This window comes from Haliotis asinina, chromosome 12 (genome assembly GCF_037392515.1).
Source record: "Haliotis asinina isolate JCU_RB_2024 chromosome 12, JCU_Hal_asi_v2, whole genome shotgun sequence".
NCBI classification, from domain to species: domain Eukaryota; kingdom Metazoa; phylum Mollusca; class Gastropoda; order Lepetellida; family Haliotidae; genus Haliotis; species Haliotis asinina.
In genome coordinates, this window is record NC_090291.1 from 1,774,042 (window position 1) to 1,797,089 (window position 23,048).

General features: G+C 40.6%; 1 protein-coding gene across 1 annotated transcript in view; it reads right to left on the reverse strand.

Moving 5' to 3' along the window:
* Positions 1-1,651: 1,651 nt before the first annotated feature.
* Positions 1,652-23,048, reverse strand: part of LOC137258131 (uncharacterized) — a 33,138-nt gene continuing 11,741 nt past the window's right edge. The window contains exons 4-13 of the mRNA XM_067795695.1: positions 20,320-20,463; positions 19,759-19,865; positions 18,924-19,036; positions 18,155-18,264; positions 17,547-17,689; positions 10,712-10,839; positions 7,056-7,228; positions 6,110-6,223; positions 5,164-5,457; positions 1,652-2,850 (exon numbers count right to left, since the gene is read on the reverse strand). Coding sequence (XP_067651796.1) covers positions 2,841-2,850; positions 5,164-5,457; positions 6,110-6,223; positions 7,056-7,228; positions 10,712-10,839; positions 17,547-17,689; positions 18,155-18,264; positions 18,924-19,036; positions 19,759-19,865; positions 20,320-20,463 — 1,336 coding nt within the window. The 3' untranslated portion in view covers positions 1,652-2,840. The remainder of the gene's footprint in view (positions 2,851-5,163; positions 5,458-6,109; positions 6,224-7,055; positions 7,229-10,711; positions 10,840-17,546; positions 17,690-18,154; positions 18,265-18,923; positions 19,037-19,758; positions 19,866-20,319; positions 20,464-23,048) is intronic.

The window sequence follows — 23,048 nt, forward strand, 5'->3', positions numbered from 1 at the left end:
TCAGCGCGATGTATTTATCACTTATTCATGACACATAATATACATTGCTGCTTTTAAAAAAACAAATAAACAAAATTAAAAGCGTACAATCGCGATTCAAAAGTGTTATATTTTGTACTTGGGCTTACTTTCCCCCGAAACGAAGCCCTCGGGAGACCGAACCCAGTCAAAGCGGGTGGATATGCACTCAAGTGTAACGACGGCTTCCGATTGGCTGTTTCATTTGCTGATATGCTGAGGGTTCATTGTGTGTACAGAAAGATGATCTGTTTGATGGGCATTTTAGAAGTATAGCCAGTCACAAGACAGTAAGATTCTTTATGGATAACAACTTCTTTTTGTATACTTGATGCGTTGTTTCAGTATGGATTCATATACTGTTGTCAAACAAAATCATATACACTAAAAGAAATCGTTATCCATGAAGAATGTATATAGAGATGTTGGGTTTGGAAAATACATGATCTCTGAATTTGCGCTCGATCCAATCAAAAATCAAGTCAGTAGAGATGGTAAACTACTGCGTGGCTGGAATCTGTCATTCGTCCAAGTACAAAGCAGGACTTGAAAGTGACAAGAATTTGCACCAGTTTCCGTCAGATCCAGTCATCCGAAAAAAATTAATGTAGTTTGTTTGCAACAGACATAAAAACATGTCATGTGTATCACACCTGCCTAATTACATAATGTGGCAGACACGGGACTCGGGTGCACGAGTCATAAATCAACTTATTTTCTCTATGTCGTATAGTCTGATAGGTGTTAAGTTCAAATTGCATGTGGTCAATGATTGAGGCTGTGTATTGCATGACAGGCAGGCAGACATATGTGTGTGAATAAACCAGACATTGAGCTTTCTCTGTGACAGAGGCTGCTTACCACAATTACGTATTTTTTTCGTAACGAGTAGATTATATACTTGTTTGTGTACACACTCAAGGTTAGACTACTGCTCACGACCTCTGACGCTGGGTTGTTTCTAGCTCCGCGAACCTATTCACTGCGCATGCGTTATGGACGCAGCGCAGCACAGATGTTGAAACCAGTTTTCCCCCCAACGCTGGGGGAAATTTAGTGAAACGTTTGAACTCCGATTTCGCGGGCTTTTTTTTCATCGCGTTTTTTTTCAACTTTATAGGTTGAATTGGCATTTTTATGATTTGTTTTTGGAAGTGCATACCAAAAGGTACCAGAATCTGCAAAGTTGTGTTTTACGTTGCATGTGACCTCTAAGTAATGGTTTAAAAAATCGTGAAAAATATGCATCGCTATTTTGACATAATAAAGAACATAGACAGAAGATAGACTAAGATTCAATACACACGTGTGTTTGTTTCCATAACGGCTGGCGTGTTTTCAGTTGAGTTGTTCCTCTAACGATATCACGCGCATGCTTTGGAGATTTGACGTGTGCTTTCAGACATACGTCAGCGCGATGTATTTATTGAATAACACACTGATATCACTGAATATCCGATGTTCCACCGTGACATGGATGGTACGGGTGATACAGGTGATACGGCCATGTCACTGATAGAAACCTTTGCAAAAACACATACAACACGCGTTTTTGTAAAATGTGTAATCTTGTTATATGGCAGAGGGTGTATATCATTTTGTTAGCAAAATATCAGAAAAGACAACGAAATATAACAAGTTTATTTGAATTGTTGAAAATACAGATCTTGCATGTTCATGTCAACTTGAAGCCCCCGGGTGCCTAAGAATGTATACACAGGGACATGGTCGATCTGTGCTACAGGTGTGGCATTATCTACGATATGTCAATCCTATACTACTGAGGTATGTACATAGGCACTTCAGGTCTAGGTTCTATCGGTACTGTATTGATTGACTGAGTTTAGTTTTACTCCCCTTTCAGCAATATCCCAGCAATATGACGGTGGGGGGTAGGGGGTGGGGGTGGCATACACTAAACGCCAAAAGACACGTTACCTCCCTATACTTACTGAGTTACTTCAAACTGTCAAAGATATGTTAGAAGGTATTAGTTTATATGAAAGCCTACAACACAGCTTTATGCAAACAGCGGAAAAAAATTATCAAATGCATAGGTGAAATGCATCTTTTGCAGAAGTTTTAATGTTCTATTTTCGACCATGCTGAAATAAACCAATAAAAGTGATTTGTATGCCCCAAAAACGTTGAAATAAAATTTTGCTTTCAGACAAAGATGAACCCTTTTCAAAGTCACCGTTTTTCAACTATTAGTAGAAACAACTGTAGTGGAGTGGGTACAATTGTAAAATCTTTCGTGTAAATTCAATCATGAACATTTTCTGCTGATTTGCATTCTGTGCATTTACACAAACACAACGTGCCTTTGATTTTGTGAAAAAGCGGTGAGGAACATCAAATGTTATTTTTGTTAACATTTTACTTGCAAAGCAACATTGTTTCATTTTGTTTTTACACATAGCAATATCTGTTTTTCTTTTTGCAAAACTGTCATGACAAACTGAACTCTATCACAGGCGTATAGGCAAGTATTGCCTCCTTTTGGCACGGACTTTTGGTAGAAGCAATAGCGGTAAGTTTATGTCCTAATAAATCTAATATCATGTAACATAACACCATAACATATAATGAGTTATTGAATAAAATATTGAATCTCTGTAACAATGTAACAGTAGCTATATAACTGTAAATAAACAAAACATTGCGAATAAACAGGACTCAAATGTCACAGTCAACCTATTCAAGTGCAAATTTCAATTTAAGGAAAATATCACATCATGAAGAAATGTAAAAGAAATAATGCTAGTAATGCTGTTCCTTCCGGGCAATACCGTGACAAAACGACTGGCGCGTCACATACATCAGTCTCCTCTGCAAGAAATGCTCGATGAGATTACAATGTTAAAACTGAAAACAAAAACACACTCACAAGATTATTCAATGTTAAAACTGAAAAAAACACATTCACAAGATTATTTATATAGGCATTGTCAATATGTAGACACGTCTGATTACAATGCTCCGATTATATAACTCCGCAGACGCAAAGACACGCACGCACCTGCCCGTGCTCACACATTCATACATGTACATACAAACATGCGATACTATATATACACGCTGCCTGGTTAATCGGTTTGACGAAAAGTACTTTCAGTATTTGTATCTTCCAAAATCAGTCCCAGATTTGCTGAAGCTCGGAATCAACTCAAACTGTGTCTGCACTCAAATGGCCGCCGAAAGGTTTTACAGTTTCATCAACCGATTCCTCATTAATCACCACTGGCAACCTGGGAGGACTCGATTCAACCTGATGTAACAGTTGTAACCTAGGACAGTACTAGAACTGTCACCTTGTACCCGGATTTTAAAACCTTTAACTGACATGAGGTTGGGCCGAGTTGGTTTATAAATTCAAAGTGACTTACACATGATTTTATACCCAGATTCTTATGCAAACTGCAGTAGCAGTTTGTTAAACACAAAGTAAACAGGTCATTAGAAAACGCGTTTTCATAAGATGCAGTTCCTTAGTTTGACCCAAATCGATGAAAAAATCTTAGCGAAGGCAATCTGTGTCACCTTGGGTGTTACCTTGGAAACATCAGGAGATTACAAAGCTGAGTTACTCAAGATGGGTTGACAAGTGTTTGGTGCTTGTCACAGCTTGGTTGACTCAGGCACTTGTTTTGACAACGATTGCCGCATTTCATAAAAACAATACACTAGCTCTATATATAGTCTGGTTCATAATTATTGAGAATTTTTCTTCTTACTTTGAGCTATCCTAACACCTCAACTGATTCACTGATACTTAAAACTAAGTAATGGTATAAGGGAGGTAACTCATCTTGGCCTACTGAGTATAGTACAATTAGAGTTACCTCCCCTGAATTTGTAGCAGACGTCATTTTCCTCAGCACTGTCAACAATGTCTGCTGAAGATAAAAGAAGGTTGATTTTTGAGTTGTGTAATCAAGGAATTGATGATGTAAATACACTGGCAGAGAGAACAGGAACTCCTCTTTCTACTGTGTATAGGATTAGGAAGAATTTTAAAGAGTGAAAGGATTTTGGGCATCAGAAAGGAGCAGGGAGACCCAGAAAATTGGACTTCTCAGATCGCGTCCGGCTGGGAATTTTAGCGTCTAAAAAGCAAAGGGCAAGCATCTCCAACATCAGGTATGAAATGATAGAAAGGGGATCAACAGTTGTATCAAAATCTACAGTTAGAAGAAATTTGATTGATCTTGGATGGGAGAAAAAGACTGGAATTCTTTCTCCTCTCATGAAACAAGAACATAAAGACAGGCGTGTTGAGTGGTGTTTGGCACATGAAAACTTTGACTGGGAAAATGTGATTTTTACTGATGAAAGCTCAATATGGGTATATCCCAATAATGTGAAAATATTGACAAAGTCTGCGTCAGCACCGTTGTATCGCCGACCTAAATACAGCCCAAAGTTTCATGTATGGGGAGGGATATCCTTATTAGGAACGACCCCACTGTGTGTGTTTGAGGGAAATCTGACAAGTCAACGCTACACTAACATATTAGATAATTTTCTGCTTCCAAGTGCACATGTGTTTTATGGAAATGACTGGATTTTGCAGCAAGATAATGATCCTAAACACACCGCAAAACATGCCAAGCAGTGGTTTCAGGAGAAAAATGTGACTGCATTACCATTTCCTGCATATAGTCCTGACTTAAATCCCATTGAGAACATTTGGGGGATGATGAAGGAATGTGTGAATCAAAAGGGGTTGACAAAAACTGAAGACATGAAGAGAGAAGTGGTCCGATACTGGGACAGCATAACTCACGAGACACTAACCTCTCTGATAGGAAGTATGCCTACCCGTCTTAGACTGTGCCGTGAAGCTCAAGGAGACTTGATAAAATATTAAATTGTTACCTACACAACATGAAAAGGTCAGTTCACTTTCACAATACATTCAATTTTATCTGATTTGTTCTCGTTTAATAATATGAAATGCTTTAGCTATTCTCAATAATTTTGAACCATACTGTAAATAAATGAAATCATGTATCTCCGAGGTAACATAAAAAATACATCGCCAAAATACTGAACTCGAGATACACATACCAAATGTTTTCATTGAAATTACTACAAACCTGAACCTTACTGAAAGTACTGACTCATAAACATGTTTTCTACCTCGGACACGACCTTGGCCTCTCGACCAGTTGCGTATGCAACGTCAGTGGTGGATCAGGGAACATTGTGATGCATTTCCTTCTGCCGTAGTCTGTGTCATCCTTCGTGAACTCGAGGTCACGCAACAGCAAGGCCAAGGTCACTTTCATCTCCATCATGGCGTACTTGTAGCCAAGGCACATCTTCTTTCCGGCTCCAAACGGACGCCATTTCTGGTTTTTCTCTGGACTATTATCCTGGAGTAAGAACCTTTCGGGCTGGAACTCATCAGGATCCTCCCAGTTGTCGGGGTTTCTGAAAAATACAAAATCACACACACACACAAAAATAAAAATGGAAGTCAAATCAGCATCGTAAGTTGGTCGTTGGGATTGATTTACATAAACAAACAACTGTCCAGAAACTTTGGGGCAGAAATACCAACATCGATGTAAAACTGAGATGCGAAAGTAGTACAATTTCTTCGGTGACGTCTGCGATAGGACATAAATTTCGAACCACATACGTGAAATGTTCAATGTGTCTACTTTTAATTTGCATTATGCAATCTATTTATTTTCTGTAAGTAATTTAAGTCAAATAATGTCATAACGACTAAAGCAATCTTGAGTGGTAGCCAAGCGCTGACTCATTTATTCATTCATTCTTTCACACACAGACCAGGACACAGACACAGGCACGGCAGATAGAACAGCTTTGGTGAAAATACATTTTGGAATTCTTTTAGACTATTGATGTTTATGATGATATTTGACGGCAGATTTAGTTTCTTGCCTTAGATGTGCTACCTAGACATCAAATAAATTGGAAATGCATATTTAATATCCAAAGTCAGGCTTCAAATGAAAACAAAAAAATTCAACATTTTAGAAATTGACAGAAATGCCTGAACATGGCTGGTATAACGTTTAATCATTGCCTCCGTAGTCACAGCGTAGGAACCCACCTATGTAGTGCCTCCACACATAGAGTGACGATGGTGCCAGCAGGAATGCTGTATCCGTTGATGGTGTCGTCTTTGACGGCCTGTTTGTTGTAGTTGGTGATGACAGGGTGGAACCTGGCAAAAACAGCGCCGACATTGTTACTTCTGTCACGTGACGTTGATCACGAGTGGTGGTCAGTAAGCTGTGGTAGGGTCAACGTAATAAGTATGGGAGTATCCTAATACAAATTGTGGTCATACTGCACGATGGACCCATGGAGGTCGTTACTAAACAGGCCTTGCTGTTAGTATCTGATGACTTGGATCACAGACCTCCTAATTTTGTTGGGTCACAGACCCTGCACCAATCTTGGAACACAGATCCTCTTGTGATGTTAGACTATAGGCTACCTGTCGCAGTATGATTGCAGACCTCTGCTAATGTGGTGTCACAGACCCTGTATCAATGTTTGTGTATAATTTGTCGATCATTAATCATATACTACACATCGATGTTAACTTGTAGACTAATCATCCAAATATGATGACAAACTATCATTTGCTGTCTGTAGCAATCTTTGATCAAAACCACTCCGCCAGTCTTGTATTACTGATTCTCTGACGTTTGATCACAGTATCTCTACCTATCGTGCATCAAAGATACTTTATCAAGTACATGACTGACTCACCTAAAACGTTTAACGCTGAGATAAAAGTACAGGAAGTTTGTAAAGAGTTATCGTTCTTCTCAGCAGTGTTGAGTATGAAAAAGGGTGAAACAAGAGACCATATAATCTGTGAAACCGATATCACCATTATTTCTTCCCAAAACACATTCAACCCCCACTGGCATATCATTATTTTTGCTTTCTCTTTGCTTTATAAGGGATCGCCTTACTCAGTTTTCCTACCTTCGCCTGCAACCCGTCGGCTATATAAAGCGTCAAGAAATGTCCGTAATTCTCACCTTAATGTCTCTCTAATTACACAGTCCAGATACTTCATCTCGTGAAGATGGGCGTCTATGATTGGCTCTCCTCTGGGAGGCAAGTGCTTGGTGACCTCTGACCTGACTCGTTCCTGTATTTCCGGTCTTGTGGCCAGTGCCAAGAGACACCAGGACATGCAAGTAGCTGTATTCTGGGTAAAAAATGGGAGGGGTTGTAGTTGTAACCTCAGTTATCGTATTGTTATTAATATTTAAAAGTCTATCAACAAAACGTTCATCCTCGATGATATCTAGGGTATGTGTTCCAATAAATCTCCACTAGAACACCGTATGCATCTACGGCTCGGCCCGATAAATGTATTATCTCCCTTTGTTAGAAGGCAATCAGATAAGCAGCTAACGTGCCAGTGTCAACAAAGATGGCGGCTACAGCCCCGAACGCTTATAGCTCTGCGACTCAGAAAAAGGTCACATATACTCTAATAGGGTACAAATGCAACATCACTTGCTGACATCGTTATAAATGAAACCCAGTCATTAAAAATGCTCATTTCGACATTTAATTACCTTAAATCGAACCTTTTTCTCAACAGTGCACAATTCTCAGCCGCAAACGAAATTTCAACCAATCTCCGTGGCGTAATAGTGGGTATAGAAATGAGGGTCTGTGCAGTAGTCATCTACATTTCAGGGGTAAAGTATTTTGTTTACAGGTTTGTACAAACCTGAAATCGCGAAAGCTGTTGAGAAAAATGAAAGCTGTATGTTCTCACAATCTACTATCATTTAGTTTTGTCTCCTGCTTTGCCTAGTTTTCGAGTTACAACCCTTGTTTTTATAGACGATTCTGTCAAAATCACTTGGTGTCGCTAGGCTGTAATCCGCGTTAGGTGGTATAAACCTACACGTTATTTGTTATCATTCACTTGATGCTCAGTTAATGAATTTATAACCGGTATAATTAGTGTTAACGCCACTTAGATTACCCGACAAAGGCCCCCATTTGGCATTTCTTTTGTCTGGATCGATCAAAGGATTAACCGATAACACGCTGATTGATTAATTAGTTTTATGGGGATTAAAATGGGGGATTTGTCAAAAGGTAGAGTTTATGTATGTACAATTACGAATCTATACTGAATACACTCTGTCGTGTCCGTGTCTATGTAAAACAACACCCTTCTTTCAAAGGATTAACCGCCGCTAACTAAATAACTTTCTTAAAAGAATGCCACACATTATGCAATTAGTTGCCAGGTGAACTATCTTGGGTAACCAGTGAAACTATACAGCAATGTGAAAAACCTGAAACGATACATCACGTTTTCGTATATTAGACTGTTAAAAGACACATCTGTTGGGAAATCTGTAGATGAATTATATATAACTTGTTTTTGTGGATATTGATGGATACATTCCTCGATGAAGGTAATAGCCTGACATTGCCCCTATGACTTTAATTTAAATATTTGCATATTTGTTTTTAATACGTTGTCGTAGCTTTCAACAGAATCATTGTTTTCTTCGTTAAGTGTAATGATGCAGACGACATACACTAGGGCGTGCGTGCGAATTATGATTCATATAGGAAAACTATGAAATCTCTACATATTACATTCCTGTTATACATTCGCAGATCGCTTCTTTTTGTTAAGTTTCAAAATGCATACAAGTATGATTATAAAGTAATTGGGATTAAGTATAAAGTATAAAGACGTATATTGAGTGAACGTTACAAACCAAGTAAATTTAGTCAGTGAAGAAATTTATCTCGCAGTATTTTGACTTCGACCCCGACCTCGCCTAGGTTATGTTACAGGTTGTGTCATGCAAACTCCTTTTAGTAATGATTCAAATACATAATTATGTAGTTTTGATTTTCTCACTTTATGAGAACAAACCATACATAATCGCATTAATTCAAATGGACTTGACTTCACGATTCTCAAAAATGGCGGAGCCCTGTCTTGGGATGAATGCTAGCTATTTAAGCTTGTTTTCACCGACTTACAAAAGGCCAGTTACTTTCTACTGGTAGTAAACTATGTACTTTATTGATGGACAGTAGGAGTTTGCATGACATTGCTTATAACATAACAATTTCAATCTTGGAAGTGAGGTGGAGGTCAATATAACATTGCTTGCAATATAAATGTCACTTCGACCCCCCACCTTGCTTCCTTGGAAAAAGTCCTTATGTTAAATGTTGTGTCATTCAAAATCCCTTTGGCCATGATTCAAATGCATCTTTAACTACCAGTAAAAAGTAGTTTTGATTTTCAAACTTGATGAGAACAAATCATAATCTCAATAATTCTAACGGACTTTAGCCCGTGACTTCACGTTTCAAAAATGGCGGCGCCTTGTGTGAGGATGAATGCTCATTTAAGTTTGTTTTCACCGACTTCCAAAATCAAAGTTACTTTCTACTGGTAGTAAAATATGTATTTTATTGATGGACATTAGGATTTTACATGACATTGCTTAATATTGTTAATACATAACAATTTCACTCTTGGAAGCGGTGAATATAAGGAGTCAATATAATATTGCTTACGATGATATTGTCACTTCGACCAAAACCTCGTTTCCGAGGAAGAAAGCGTTATATCCATACAAAATCCTTTTGGTCAACAATGTGTAGTATGCAGTCTTGATTTTATTAACTCGATGAAACTTAAACTCCATTTTCTATCCTGGGAGCGTGGCAGGGGGCGAACCATCCGATTTAGTATATACCACAGGCTTCCACAACGCTCACTTCGCACACACTAACAACCAATTTAAGCACAAACTACGGAGTCTGGTGGAAATCTGTGCATAGTGACACCATCACCCGATCCCAAGGAACAATTGACGGCAACACAACAAATCGACATGTCTTTGGTGGCGGGCGTTTGCGGGCGAGAGAGAAGCAAACGGCTTTTTAGCAACTTTTAAACGCTTGGTATTAATTAACCACAAGTTTTTTTAGAAAAAAAATGGTGTTTCGTTTATGACTAACCATAAGTCTTTCATATGCAGTGATAAAAAGAATACCAAAAAAATGAGTTTAGTGGTCCTTTAAGAGAAAATCAAGCTGACAGGTCTGAAACCTTAGAAAATATATGCGTGAGAACTCCTTCCACGGCTAAACATTTCTGTTTACCAGAGAACCTGAAATGAACCTGGTGAATATTACACTCAGCAATCCAGCGTTGACACCTGATGGATGAAGGTCAGCAATGGGAGGTATTACAATTAACGGGACGAACCGTAGATGCATCGAGGTTACTTATCGGAACGTATTCCAGTCCCTGGAGATTATCAAAGATGCAAACATTTCTCTAAGGTGGAAATGTTTTCTATGACAAGAACAAACAAATAAATATAACCGATTTAAAGCCGAATGAGTAGCGTACACAATTTAGAGCTATTATAATTTCGTTATATACTCCTGATTTTCCAACACATTACGTTTATCTTTATTCTACCATAACCGCATTAATCAGATTTTAAACAAATTCATAATGTGCTGGAAAATCAGAGGTACATAACCTTATTATATACCTCTCAATGACTTTGACTAACCAATCACAATCAAGTATTTGCTTAAGTCATGGTAGAATTAGTATTATAACTTGCATTCACTATTGCGCCCCCCGAACTTAAGTTTATATGCACCAGTAATTTACCTGAATCCCGGCAGCAAAGAAAAACATGGCGTGATCACGGAGCTGTTTCCTGGAGAGTGTTTGTCCCGTAACCTCATCCCTGGCGAGCATCAGGACACTCAGGATGTCCTTCAGACTACCCTCCTCCACTGGGGAGAAATCACTCACACTTCAATACATTTCGAACGTTTTGATAACTTTAGACTTACAACGGTCTTCGAAACAATGTGAACATATAGTCCACACTCAGCTCTAATTCGTGTATTAAATACATCACAATCGAATAAAGGTCATTATGTTTCATGTTTCAGCATGATGTGAGTATGTTGTGTGTTGTATATATGTGTAAATAGCAGGAAAAATGACGTCATCAAACACCTGAGTGACCTCATTTCACGGAAGTCGATAACCGCGTACCCACAGTGGGAATCGGTATCACACATCACACCATCACATCACGCCATTCATTTGGACCAATCACTGTACAGTATCGAACTCACTCAGGCGCTCAATGACCTAATTAAACACCTGGCTAGGCTGCATTTAAGCATGTGGTGACCCACATTGCTCTATCGAGGAGGGGCTATCATGTTTCTGTCGACTGTTACATTGGCGACAGACAGCATTGAGTGTATACGTACGAATCCGCTCATAGTGTTACTAGAACGGAATTATGAATTTGCTCTGGCTAAATAGGATTGAATGAGTGCCTCCCGATAACACATATTAAAACATACATAAATGAATAACTTGAATATGCTCATATACTAATGTATAGCTTTTGTTCTAACTTTACTCTGTCCTATAGCTGCTGTGTGCGTGCGCTTCCTTAGACTTCCATTAGAAAAGTGTCAGACAACGCATCAGTATAATTGGTGTAAATAGTTGTATGTTCCCATGCTCAATGGACAACTCTCTGGGGATCATCCACTTGGCACACACTTTGTGACTAATGGTGGGTACCACACATTAAGAAACATAAAAGATATATAGATTTCTGTTAATATTCCTTGTGTCTTTGGGCCCCACTGCATATGGTACCAACAAGTAATAAAGCGAGCACACGTCTCCTTAAACACGATCCAGGTTATTTTTTTTCAGTCTGGTTTGATTACGTCCTCACTAAAACCTCTCTTCGTATACAGCTGGCGTTTCTCATCCAGTACATCTCTATTCAGCTCACGTGTACGTGAATACATTTGCCGGATACCTTGCTCTTCGAGATAAGCCATCCTACTTTTCCTTTTGTTGACATTCCGTAATGATTCATCATCATCACAATCATCCTGTTCCATTTCAGGACACTTCTTGTCGTGTAAATGTCGTTGTAAGTTCTGGTTACTGCTAAACACTTGACCACAATAGTCACATTCTGACAGAGGACGTGGTTATTATTTTGAAATTTAGTTGAATTTAGTTTGTAGTTTATGAATAGGGAACAGAAGAGTTTGAATAATATTTTGAAATTTAGTTGAATTTTGTTAAATTTAGTGTGTGATCAGGTTATTATTGACATTATGGCTGAATCAGTGTCAGGGACACATAAAATGGAACCTCCAAAAGAAGGTCAAGTACTGGACCAACATATTCGCAGCCTTAAACAGGAAAAAGCAAAAGCTAAATGTGCCTTCACCAAAGGAAAACATAAGCTGAATACTCTAATTTAACAAAATATGTCAACACGAAATGCAATTAGGGAAGGTATTGACCAAGTTAGTTCACTACAGGTGAAAGCCATGGATATTATGGTCAAGCTTACACAAGTTTACACAAGCTTACACAAGCTTACACAGGCTTACACAAGCTTACACAAGCTTACACAAGCTTACACAGGCTTACACAGGCTTACACAGGCTTACACAAGCTTACACAAGCTTACACAGGCTTACACAAGCTTACACAGGCTTACACAAGCTTACACAAGCTTACACAAGCTTACACAGGCTTACACAGGCTTACACAAGCTTACACAAGCTTACACATGCTTACACAGGCTTACACAAGCTTACACAAGCTTACACAGATGCGCATGATATAGATAATGTGAAGAAGGTTGATGCTGAAATATCAAAACTTGAAGCTGAAACTTCTGAAGTGATAGAACTAGCACAGGATTACTCAGAGAGTGGTACAAGCACGTGCTCACTCTCTAGCCATAGATTGTCCATGTTTTTTAAAGGTGATGACAAGCCTGAAACCCCAAAAGGTCAAACTGTAGTTACTGATAAAAGAGACGAATGTCCAATAGAAATATGAAGGTAACAAGAGAGCAGAAATATAATTGTAAGAAAGGGTATTCTATGAAACAATTCCAAGTATGTGGAAATATGGGAAGTGCCGAGGCTTTGTGTGACACTGAAGATCAATATGAGTTTCCAAATCCCAATGAAGGTAGGTATGAAAATAGAGGAAATCAAAACATTGCAGTTGGTAATGACATGTGTAAACAGCTAAAACGTGTTTCAATACCAATGTTTCATGGGTATGTGAAAACATATGAAAGTTGGAAGGCCGCTTTCATGACGTGTACATCAGTCTCCAGCAACTTTGGTATATAAGCTTCTGCAGTTGGGACAGTATCTAGCAGGTGAAGCACTGTAGGTGTTTGAAAGTTTAGGCCTTAGTGCGGTTGCCTATGATGTTGCACTTGATAGGTTAGAGAGAAAACATGGTGGTAAAAGACGTCAGATAGCTATTCATATGGAAGAGTTGAACAATTTCAAACCTATTCGTGAAGGTGTTGCTAGAGATGTTGAACGGTTTGCAGACATCTTAGATGTTGCTGTTGTCAACCTGAGAGAAAATGACAGAATTGAAGAGTTGGGAAATGGTTTGTTCTACACTAGTCTCCTTAAGATGATGATGGAATCAATGGTTGCACGTTATCAGAGATGGGTTTTTGAAAATGACAGACAAGAGTCTGTGGGAGCTTTGAGAACGTGGGTTATACAGGAAGCAGAATTCCTCACCATCGCTTCAGAATCAATTCGTGGTGTTGTTAAAAAAAAGGTAAGTCAGAACCAAAGGTTCACCAGTCAGATCAAAAGAAAACGTTGTCATGTACATTCGTTAGTTCAAACATAGAATCAAGTAACACATCCCAGAGCAAGGAAAGAAGCTGTAGTCTTTGTAAAGAACATCATGAAATCTGGAGATGTAATATCTCTAGAGCCATGGACATTACTGACAGATGGGATGCTGCAAAGAAAGCAAACCTTTGCTTCCGCTGTCTGGGTAGAAACCATAGTAGTAAAACATGTAAACGGATGTTACAATGTGGAATTGGTGGATATAAGAACTACCACAACAGCTTGCTTCACAGCAAAAAAGGTGACACATATGGTAGGAATGACAAAATGTCAAAAGGGTCTAGGATAGAAAATGAATGCCCTGAGAATGTCAGTGATACTGAGGATGTTCAAAAGGATCAAAGTGAAAGGTCCCACACCACTTTACCAAATGTAGAGGGCAGCAATGGCACTTCGCACTGCACTAGTGATACTGTCAAGTGGCAACAAACGTGTCACTGTTAATGCCTTCTAGATGACACTAGTACACGATCTTACATAAATGCAGATGTAGCTGCAGAGTTAGGTCTGCAAGGACAGTTACAGAGAATATCTGTGAATGTATTGAATGGAAAAATGGAAACTTTTGAAACTAAACCTGTAGAAGTTAGACTTCAAAGTATGGATAGTTCTGTAAATACAACTCTAACAGCATTGACAACAACAAAGGTCACAGGGAACATGACAATCAGACAATCAGACAATCATTGATAGGGAAAAGTATAAGAACAAATGGCGTCATTTACAGCACACTGAATTCCCAAACAAAGGGAAAAATCCATCTGTTGATTTCTGCTGATTGATAGGTACTGACCACTTAGACTTGCATTGCTCATATGAAGAGGTTAAAGGAAACCCGGGAGAGCCAGTTGCAAGAAGGACTCCTTTAGGATGGGCATGTATTGGCACTATTGAGACAGGAAAGAATCCTCATACTGAGGTAGAAGTAGATCAAGATGTTGTTTTGAGATCTCTTGCAAATAGATGAGTAAAATGTTTCTTTAATCCTCCACACTCACCTCATTTTGGAGGGATATTTGAGACAATGATAAAAGCAGCAAAGCGGGCCATCTATGCCATCCTCAGCAAGGGTGATGTAACAAATGAGGATTTGATAACAGCATTGGCAGGAATAGAAGCTCTCATAAATTACAGGCCTCTCTCATACGAGTCAGCTCACCCTCAAGATGAACAACCACTGACACCAAACCACTTCATTCATGGACAAGCTGGGGGAATATTTGCCCCTGATTGTGTAGATACACCCGACTTCAACCCAAGAAGACGCTGGAGGAGGATTCAAGAACTTGTGCGACATTTCTGGAAAAGATGGATGCGGGTATGTTTGCCGAAGTGGAATAAACAAGGTCGAAACTTGCAAGAAAAAGATGTTGTACTGGTCATTTCAACAAACACTCCTGGAGGACAATGGAAGCTCGGGACAATAGTGAAGACCTACCCAGGACCTGATGCATATGTCAGAGTAATTCATGTCTGCTCCAAAATGTAATAACTAGGTCAATAAAAACATATGTCCACTGGAATGGAATGACGCAGATTGAGACTCGAAGGATTACAACACGGAATTCAAGGACGTGTAATTCAGGGATTTGTAATTCAGGGATCAAGCATTCTGGGATCAAGAACTGTGTCAGGAATAATCAAGAACGGTGTGAACTGTATTCATGGATTTATATCAAGAGGAACCAAGCACAAGACATGTTTGAAAGTGATAAAAATCATAACTTCATTGACACTCACCCGTGAAGGTTCCGGGGTAGAATAGGCCTTCAGCAACCCATGCTTACCATAAAAGGTGACTATGTCGTAAGAGGCGACTAGCGGGATCGACGCCATATAACTGGAATATTGCTGAGTGCGGCGTAAAACTAAACTCACTCATTGATAGGCTATAGACTATCAAGGAGGGGGGAAATGGACACGAGAACTGTTGACCAAACGCAGCAGAGAGAACTCTGCGCAAATACGCACCCAGAGACAAACTTTGCTTTTCATGTGCACAGAGAACGGCACACGTCAGTTCTTGTATGTCTTGAGTTAGCTGAGACTTTTATTTTCAAGGTAGCAACAGGTAATTCCATTAGCGGAATTTGTAGCAGAAACGTTACGTAAAAAGCAACATAGTAGTTTACTACTTAAAGAGAACGTCAAAGTATGTGTATACAAATAGTAAGAGTAAACTGTGTAGTTCAAAAGCTTTAATAAAATGTGAATTTGGCTTAGAGCTAATTGTGTTTTACATATTTGGAGTATCTTCACTCCAGACACATTTAGCCTTTTGTCTCTGTTTAAAAATCTGTTTTCATTCGTTTTGTGGGCACTGTTTCCATGGTGTTTTCCCTTTGGACGACACTTTTTTCCCTTCAAATTGGCTTTCGCCTGTTGAACGACTTGTTGGGTGGGAGACGTGAGAGCAAACGTGTCTGTAGCAGTGGGTAGGTCCATCTTGGCCCCTTGTTTCTTGTACTAGATCACATAATCGTCTACATTCGCAAAGGGACTGGGATAGCCCTTGGCCTGCAAGTAGTAATATTTGGTCCATTTCTTAGGATCGTCCAGATAGGGTCTCCAGTATCTCCTGTTCATTTTCTTGTTGCAGTTGAATACTGGCAGTTGCAGATGAAGTGTCACTTTTACAGGTCCATGGCTAAATGAAGCTAGATTGCCCTCGTAGCCCTTTATATAGAACTCCCCTCGTGTTCAAAAAGGAGCAGATCGTGGTTTCGATCCAAGGTCCTCTGGGTTATGAGCCCAGTGTGCTTCCACAGCGCCACTCTGCTGTACTTGCCTCTACCTTGTGTTAGGACCAGGGCCAGGTACGGACAGTTTGGAGACCATTTTTCATGTTCACTCCAAGTATTATCCTCTACGTCCTAATTCTTGAGAATGACACCACACTGAACACACTTGAAAGCATCTCCTCTGAGCATGTACACAAATCCTGCCCGTGCCATTTCTCAATAATCTCAGCTTTCATGAAGGTGGTAAGCACTCCAAACTGTGCCAGTCTGTCGACCACCTCTTCTACTCTTTGTATCGCTTGCACGAGGCCAGAATAATTCTTCCTAAGATGATCACGGTGAAGGGCTTCCATTTTCAAGAGGGAGAGAGAGACCTGAATGTGTTGTGTAATGAGGAATGAAACTGATGCATGATCCAAAATGAAAGGGGTTTCTATACAGGTAAAACATGAAACCGGATGAAACCAGTTGGTCTGTCTGTTTGGTTGCTATGCGTCTGACCTGAAAATACACCCATGACCGCGAGGACCGCTCAAGGTCGCGGTGAAAATGGGATCACCTGCATAGTGTTTTCCAAGGTCATTGACTTCCGCGAAATGAGGTCACGCAGGTGTTTGATGATTTTTTTCTGCTATTTCAACATACATACAACAGTTGTGTCTTCTACTAGGTAGTTTATGCGAGACACCAGTCAGCAATATATTCCGATCTGTGACGGACATTGGAATAATATTAATGTCGTTAAACATACATTTACACGGTATATTTATTAAATATGTTGTCAATCATATCACCTTAATGCCGAGTGACTGACATGGGCGGAACACGGCATTGAATATTATTCGAGTTTTAAATAAAGCGAGTCAGCTTAAAGCCCATTCATAGTCTTTAAGGCCTTAGATTTTTACCATGAAGGTTCGAACCGTGATGAGAAGATACGGACACGGTAAACTGGCGCAACTCTGACCATTGGGACCCTTGACGTCAGCTAGCTGACAAGATTCCACACTCTTGTTGTATACAAACCTGATTTTGTATCAATGGCGGCCTGTTTCATGCGCATGGCTTCTTCAATTATCTGGTCGCAAACTTTAAGATTTCTTGAATACGTCTTGTTTGCTTTAGTTGGCAATATCATCGCGAGCTTGGCCCAGACGAACCTCAGTTTCCTGTAGCAGATTGTTCCTTGTTAACATCGGGAACAAACTCGCTATTCAAGACAGACTACAAGTTTCATCAATATCACATAATTTTCTTTTACAATGTCGAGAAACTTACGTGCATATGACCTACCGCGCTTGTAGAGTTGATACCGTGAATGTCTTGTTGCTTGGTTGGTGTGTAATGCTGTACTAAGCCATATTCCAGCGTTATGACGGCGGTCTATGAATAATCGAGCTCTGGGCCATACAATCCAGTGATCAACCGCATGGTCATCAATTTGTGCAACTGAGATAATTGTCTACCAAGTCAGCGAGCATGACTACTAGATTCCGTTAGCGTCTTACAAAAACAGCAAGGGTTGCCATGTCTAAGGGGCATTGTTACCGTTACATTGAGTGAGTGACTTGATGCTGAAGACCTGCCTTCGACTCCTCACATGACCCATACCGTATATATACAGAGACGCGTACCCTGGCTTATATTTGGAAACACCGTTGAAAGCTCTTGCAACGTCTTCATGAGATACTGAGAGGTCACGCATTTCCATCCCGAACCCACACTGCGCAATGTTCTCCGTCGTCTGAAGGAGGGAGAGAATTATGAACAGTACTGTAATGTCCCTTCATATAATTAGACTGACCATGTAGTCAGGTTACAGTATTAGTACAGGGGTATGAAGCTCTGACTGCAGACATGATATTGACATCCAACGCCTAGCTATGGTAATATACGTACAGGAAGGTACTGAGCGTACTGTTTCATTAACCAACAGACATTCAAACAATCAATCTGTTCATGAGTGTAATGTTGAAAAAACAAGCTCTGTAACGCTAGTCACACTCGAGGATCAATTGTGTTAGACATATTCAAACCCGACAAAAATTATATTTTACGACAAAAGACACTATCAAACAATATCCGAAGAAATAATTACGTGTCATGCCAAAGATTTGCTTGCCAGTGATCTGAAGGGGTATAAAGCCATATTCCGGCTATATGGCGGCAGTCTGTAAATGACGGAGGCTGGACTAGACAATCAACAGCATGAGCATCGACCTACACATCTGGGATGACATGTGTCATCCAGTGAGCCTGACCACCCCGTTAGTCGCCATTGCGAAAAGCATGGGTTGCTGAAGAGCGATTCTAACCCGGATCTTCACAGGTCTCAGTGGAACGAATAACATAGTCCTTCTAGTAAGTGTTAATACCTTTTTTCACAGGAAGCATATTACTCACCAGTTTACTCAGATCCTCGGCCACTTCCACCAACCCGTTACTTTTATTCCTAGCCTTCTTTGTCCATGTGTCAACCAGTTCTTCCCCGTGTGCCTGCATAGCTGGGATCATGCCTTTATTACAAAACAACCGAGTCATTACAGTAGTCAGTCCATCACTAAAAATGCCTTACCAAGTACATTTCGGTTTGATACTATACATTATAGCAACAAAATTATAGCAACACTCATGATTTGTAACTCCCATATAGCCCTTCATATTCATCGATTGTATGGTTGTTTGTATTATTGAGACACTTCGTTGCGGCATACAGCGGTTTTAGACATACACATGCTCCGATCAAAGGTGACCATCACGTGTAATTATATGCATGTTACTACTATGCGAAATTCTGTCATCTGGGGCTACTGTAAGAGAATTGTAGGCCAGAATCTTTCAATTGACCGCATATATGTTCGCAATACAAAAATATTTAGCAAATGAGTGTGCCAGGCCTTTGTGATGCCGGCTTCAGTGAAAAGATTTCCCTGGTTCGAAACTGAGGTTTGGTAAAAGTTCCTGTGCTGTTGCTAACGGTAACATGTACTATGAAAATTAATGGGTGTTCCGGTACTTTTTTCCAAGTGTTTATGTGTGATCGTAAAATCGAGGTTCTTAATTTTCAATAATCTAACTATGGTTACCGATTAGTATGTTTCCTGTAGACCATTTATGCATAAGGATGTTCGGAAGGGAATCTAAGATAATTCAGAGACGACAGACGAGGAGAGCCTACATGAACCTACAACGATAACGTAGATTCTATAAAGAGTCTCTACCAGTATTTAGGACTTACTCTGTAGAACCTTCGTCTTGAACGCCTGGCCACACAGTCGGCGGTGAACCGAATGCTCCTCGTCGTTCATAAACAGCAGACTCATACCTATCCCGGGCTCCAGAACGCTGGAAATAAATCATGACTGTGACAACTGGTTATGCAAGACATACGCCTGATGACCAGAAAGTAGCTCAAGAGACATGACGGTATCCAATCAAGCCACATTCATAAATCAATATCAGGGATGGATCTGGGTTGCTTATTTGTTCCAACTAAGGTTCCCTTTCCTTCAATGAAAATACGAAAATACAGGCCAGTAACACACGCTGCCACCTTCGTATACACTCGTGAGGATGTCCGGTTGCAAGAACTTAAGTATGATTTTATGCCGCCTGTAGCAATATTCAAACAATAACATGATCAGGAACATCAGCAATGACCATCACACACTGTACCCATGGAGTCAAACGGTTCATCGGAAGGACGAGCGAGCACTTAAAGCACACGGTTACTCCACCACCTCTCAAGAACTTTGGATGGGCAGGGCATATTCCTTACCAGGACAGGAAGTGAACTCACGTTTTGACATAGCTGGGTCTGACGTAGTTAGTGCTGTTTGTGTACTGGATGTGGTACATGGCCTTGGGGTCAGCTATCATCACCCGCTGTTCGCCCATGCAGTGGAAGTAGCGGATGACGCCGGTCCCCATTTCTCGCATCCACCTGAAACAGTTCCACCACTGCATATATCCACACTTGCACCTCAAACTTCCACCTGAAACAGTTCCACCACTGCATGTATCCACACTTGCACCTCAAACTTCCACCTGAAACAGTTCCACCACTGCATGTATCCACACTTGCACCTCAAACTTCCATCTGAAACAGTTCCACCACTGCATGTATCCACACTTGCACCTCAAACTTCCATCTGAAACAGTTCCACCACTGCATGTATCCACACTTGCACCTCAAACTTCCACCTGAAACAGTTCCACCACTGCATGTATCCACACTTGCACCTCAAACTTCCACCTGAAACAGTTCCACCACTGCATGTATCCACACTTGCACCTCAAACTTCCATCTGAAACAGTTCCACCACTGCATGTATCCACACTTGCACCTCAAACTTCCACCTGAAACAGTTCCACCACTGCATGTATCCACACTTGCACCTCAAACTTCCATCTGAAACAGTTCCACCACTGCATGTATCCACACTTGCACCTCAAACTTCCATCTGAAACAGTTCCACCACTGCATGTATCCACACTTGCACCTCAAACTTCCATCTGAAACAGTTCCACCACTGCATGTATCCACACTTGCACCTCAAACTTCCACCTGAAACAGTTCCACCACTGCATGTATCCACACTTGCACCTCAAACTTCCATCTGAAACAGTTCCACCACTGCATGTATCCACACTTGCACCTCAAACTTCCATCTGAAACAGTTCCACCACTGCATGTATCCACACTTGCACCTCAAACTTCCATCTGAAACAGTTCCACCACTGCATGTATCCACACTTGCACCTCAAACTTCCATCTGAAACAGTTCCACCACTGCATGTATCCACACTTGCACCTCAAACTTCCACCTGAAACAGTTCCACCACTGCATGTATCCACACTTGCACCTCAAACTTCCACCTGAAACAGTTCCACCACTGCATGTATCCACACTTGCACCCCAAACTTCCACCTGAAACAGTTCCACCACTGCATGTATCCACACTTGCACCTCAAACTTCCATCTGAAACAGTTCCACCACTGCATGTATCCACACTTGCACCTCAAACTTCCATCTGAAACAGTTCCACCACTGCATGTATCCACACTTGCACCTCAAACTTCCACCTGAAACAGTTCCACCACTGCATGTATCCACACTTGCACCTCAAACTTCCATCTGAAACAGTTCCACCACTGCATGTATCCACACTTGCACCTCAAACTTCCACCTGAAACAGTTCCACCACTGCATGTATCCACACTTGCACCTCAAACTTCCATCTGAAACAGTTCCACCACTGCATGTATCCACACTTGCACCTCAAACTTCCATCTGAAACAGTTCCACCACTGCATGTATCCACACTTGCACCTCAAACTTCCATCTGAAACAGTTCCACCACTGCATGTATCCACACTTGCACCTCAAACTTCCATCTGAAACAGTTCCACCACTGCATGTATCCACACTTGCACCTCAAACTTCCACCTAAAGCACTTCCAACTATACACCTGACTCTGACAATTCCACTTGAATCGGTTCAAAATATACACTTGACTCTCGTCAAGCACCTCTGAAGTACTTCCAGCTATACACCCGATTGTCACACTCACACCTGCAACACCTTCAACTATACACCTCTTCCACCTGAAACACTTCCATCTAACTACACCTGGGTCTCTATTTCATTTACGTACTTGCATGTTTTTAGAAGAGAACATGATTTGGCTTCGATTTGGGAGCACTGGGCCGGCTACTTAATGTCCGGCTGCAAACAGATCGCATATACTCTAGTAGGGTACAAATACAAAATCACTTGCTCACATCGCTATAGATGAAACCCCGCCATTAAAACTATTCATTTCGACATCTAATCAAATCAAATCGACCGTTTGGTCAACAGTGAACAATTCTCGGTCGCAAACGAAATTTCAACCAATCAGAGCGGCGTCTCCGTGAAGTAATTGTAGGTATAGAAATGAGGGTCTGTGCAGTATTCATCTTCATTTCAGGGGTTAAACTATTTCGTTTACAGGTTTGTACAAACCTGAAATCGCGAAAGCTGTTGTGAAAAATAAAAGCTATATGTTTTCACAATCTACTATCATTTAGTTTTGTCTCCTGCTTTGCCTAGTTTTCGAGTTACAGCCCTTGTTTTCATAGACGATTCTGTCAAAATCACTTGTGTCGCTAGGTTGTAATCCGCGTTAGGTGGTATAAACCTACACGTTATCTGTCATCATTCACTTGATGCTCAGTTAATGAATTTATAACCGGTATAATTAGTGGTGACGCCACTAGATTACCCGACAAAGACCCCCATTTGGCATTTCTTGTGTCTGGATCGATCAAAGGATTAACCGATAACACGAGGATTGATTAATTAGTTTTATGGGGAATACACTCTGTCGAGTCTGGGCACCCGTGGCGAGCCACCTCCTCGTGGTGGGTGCTGGGTCACGCTAAGAGCTCGCCGACACCCCCGCAGTGGATCCGGGGGGATATTTGGTCCACCAACCCGTTTGCCGTGGGTTGCGGCCTGTGTCGGCTGAGGAGGGGATCCTG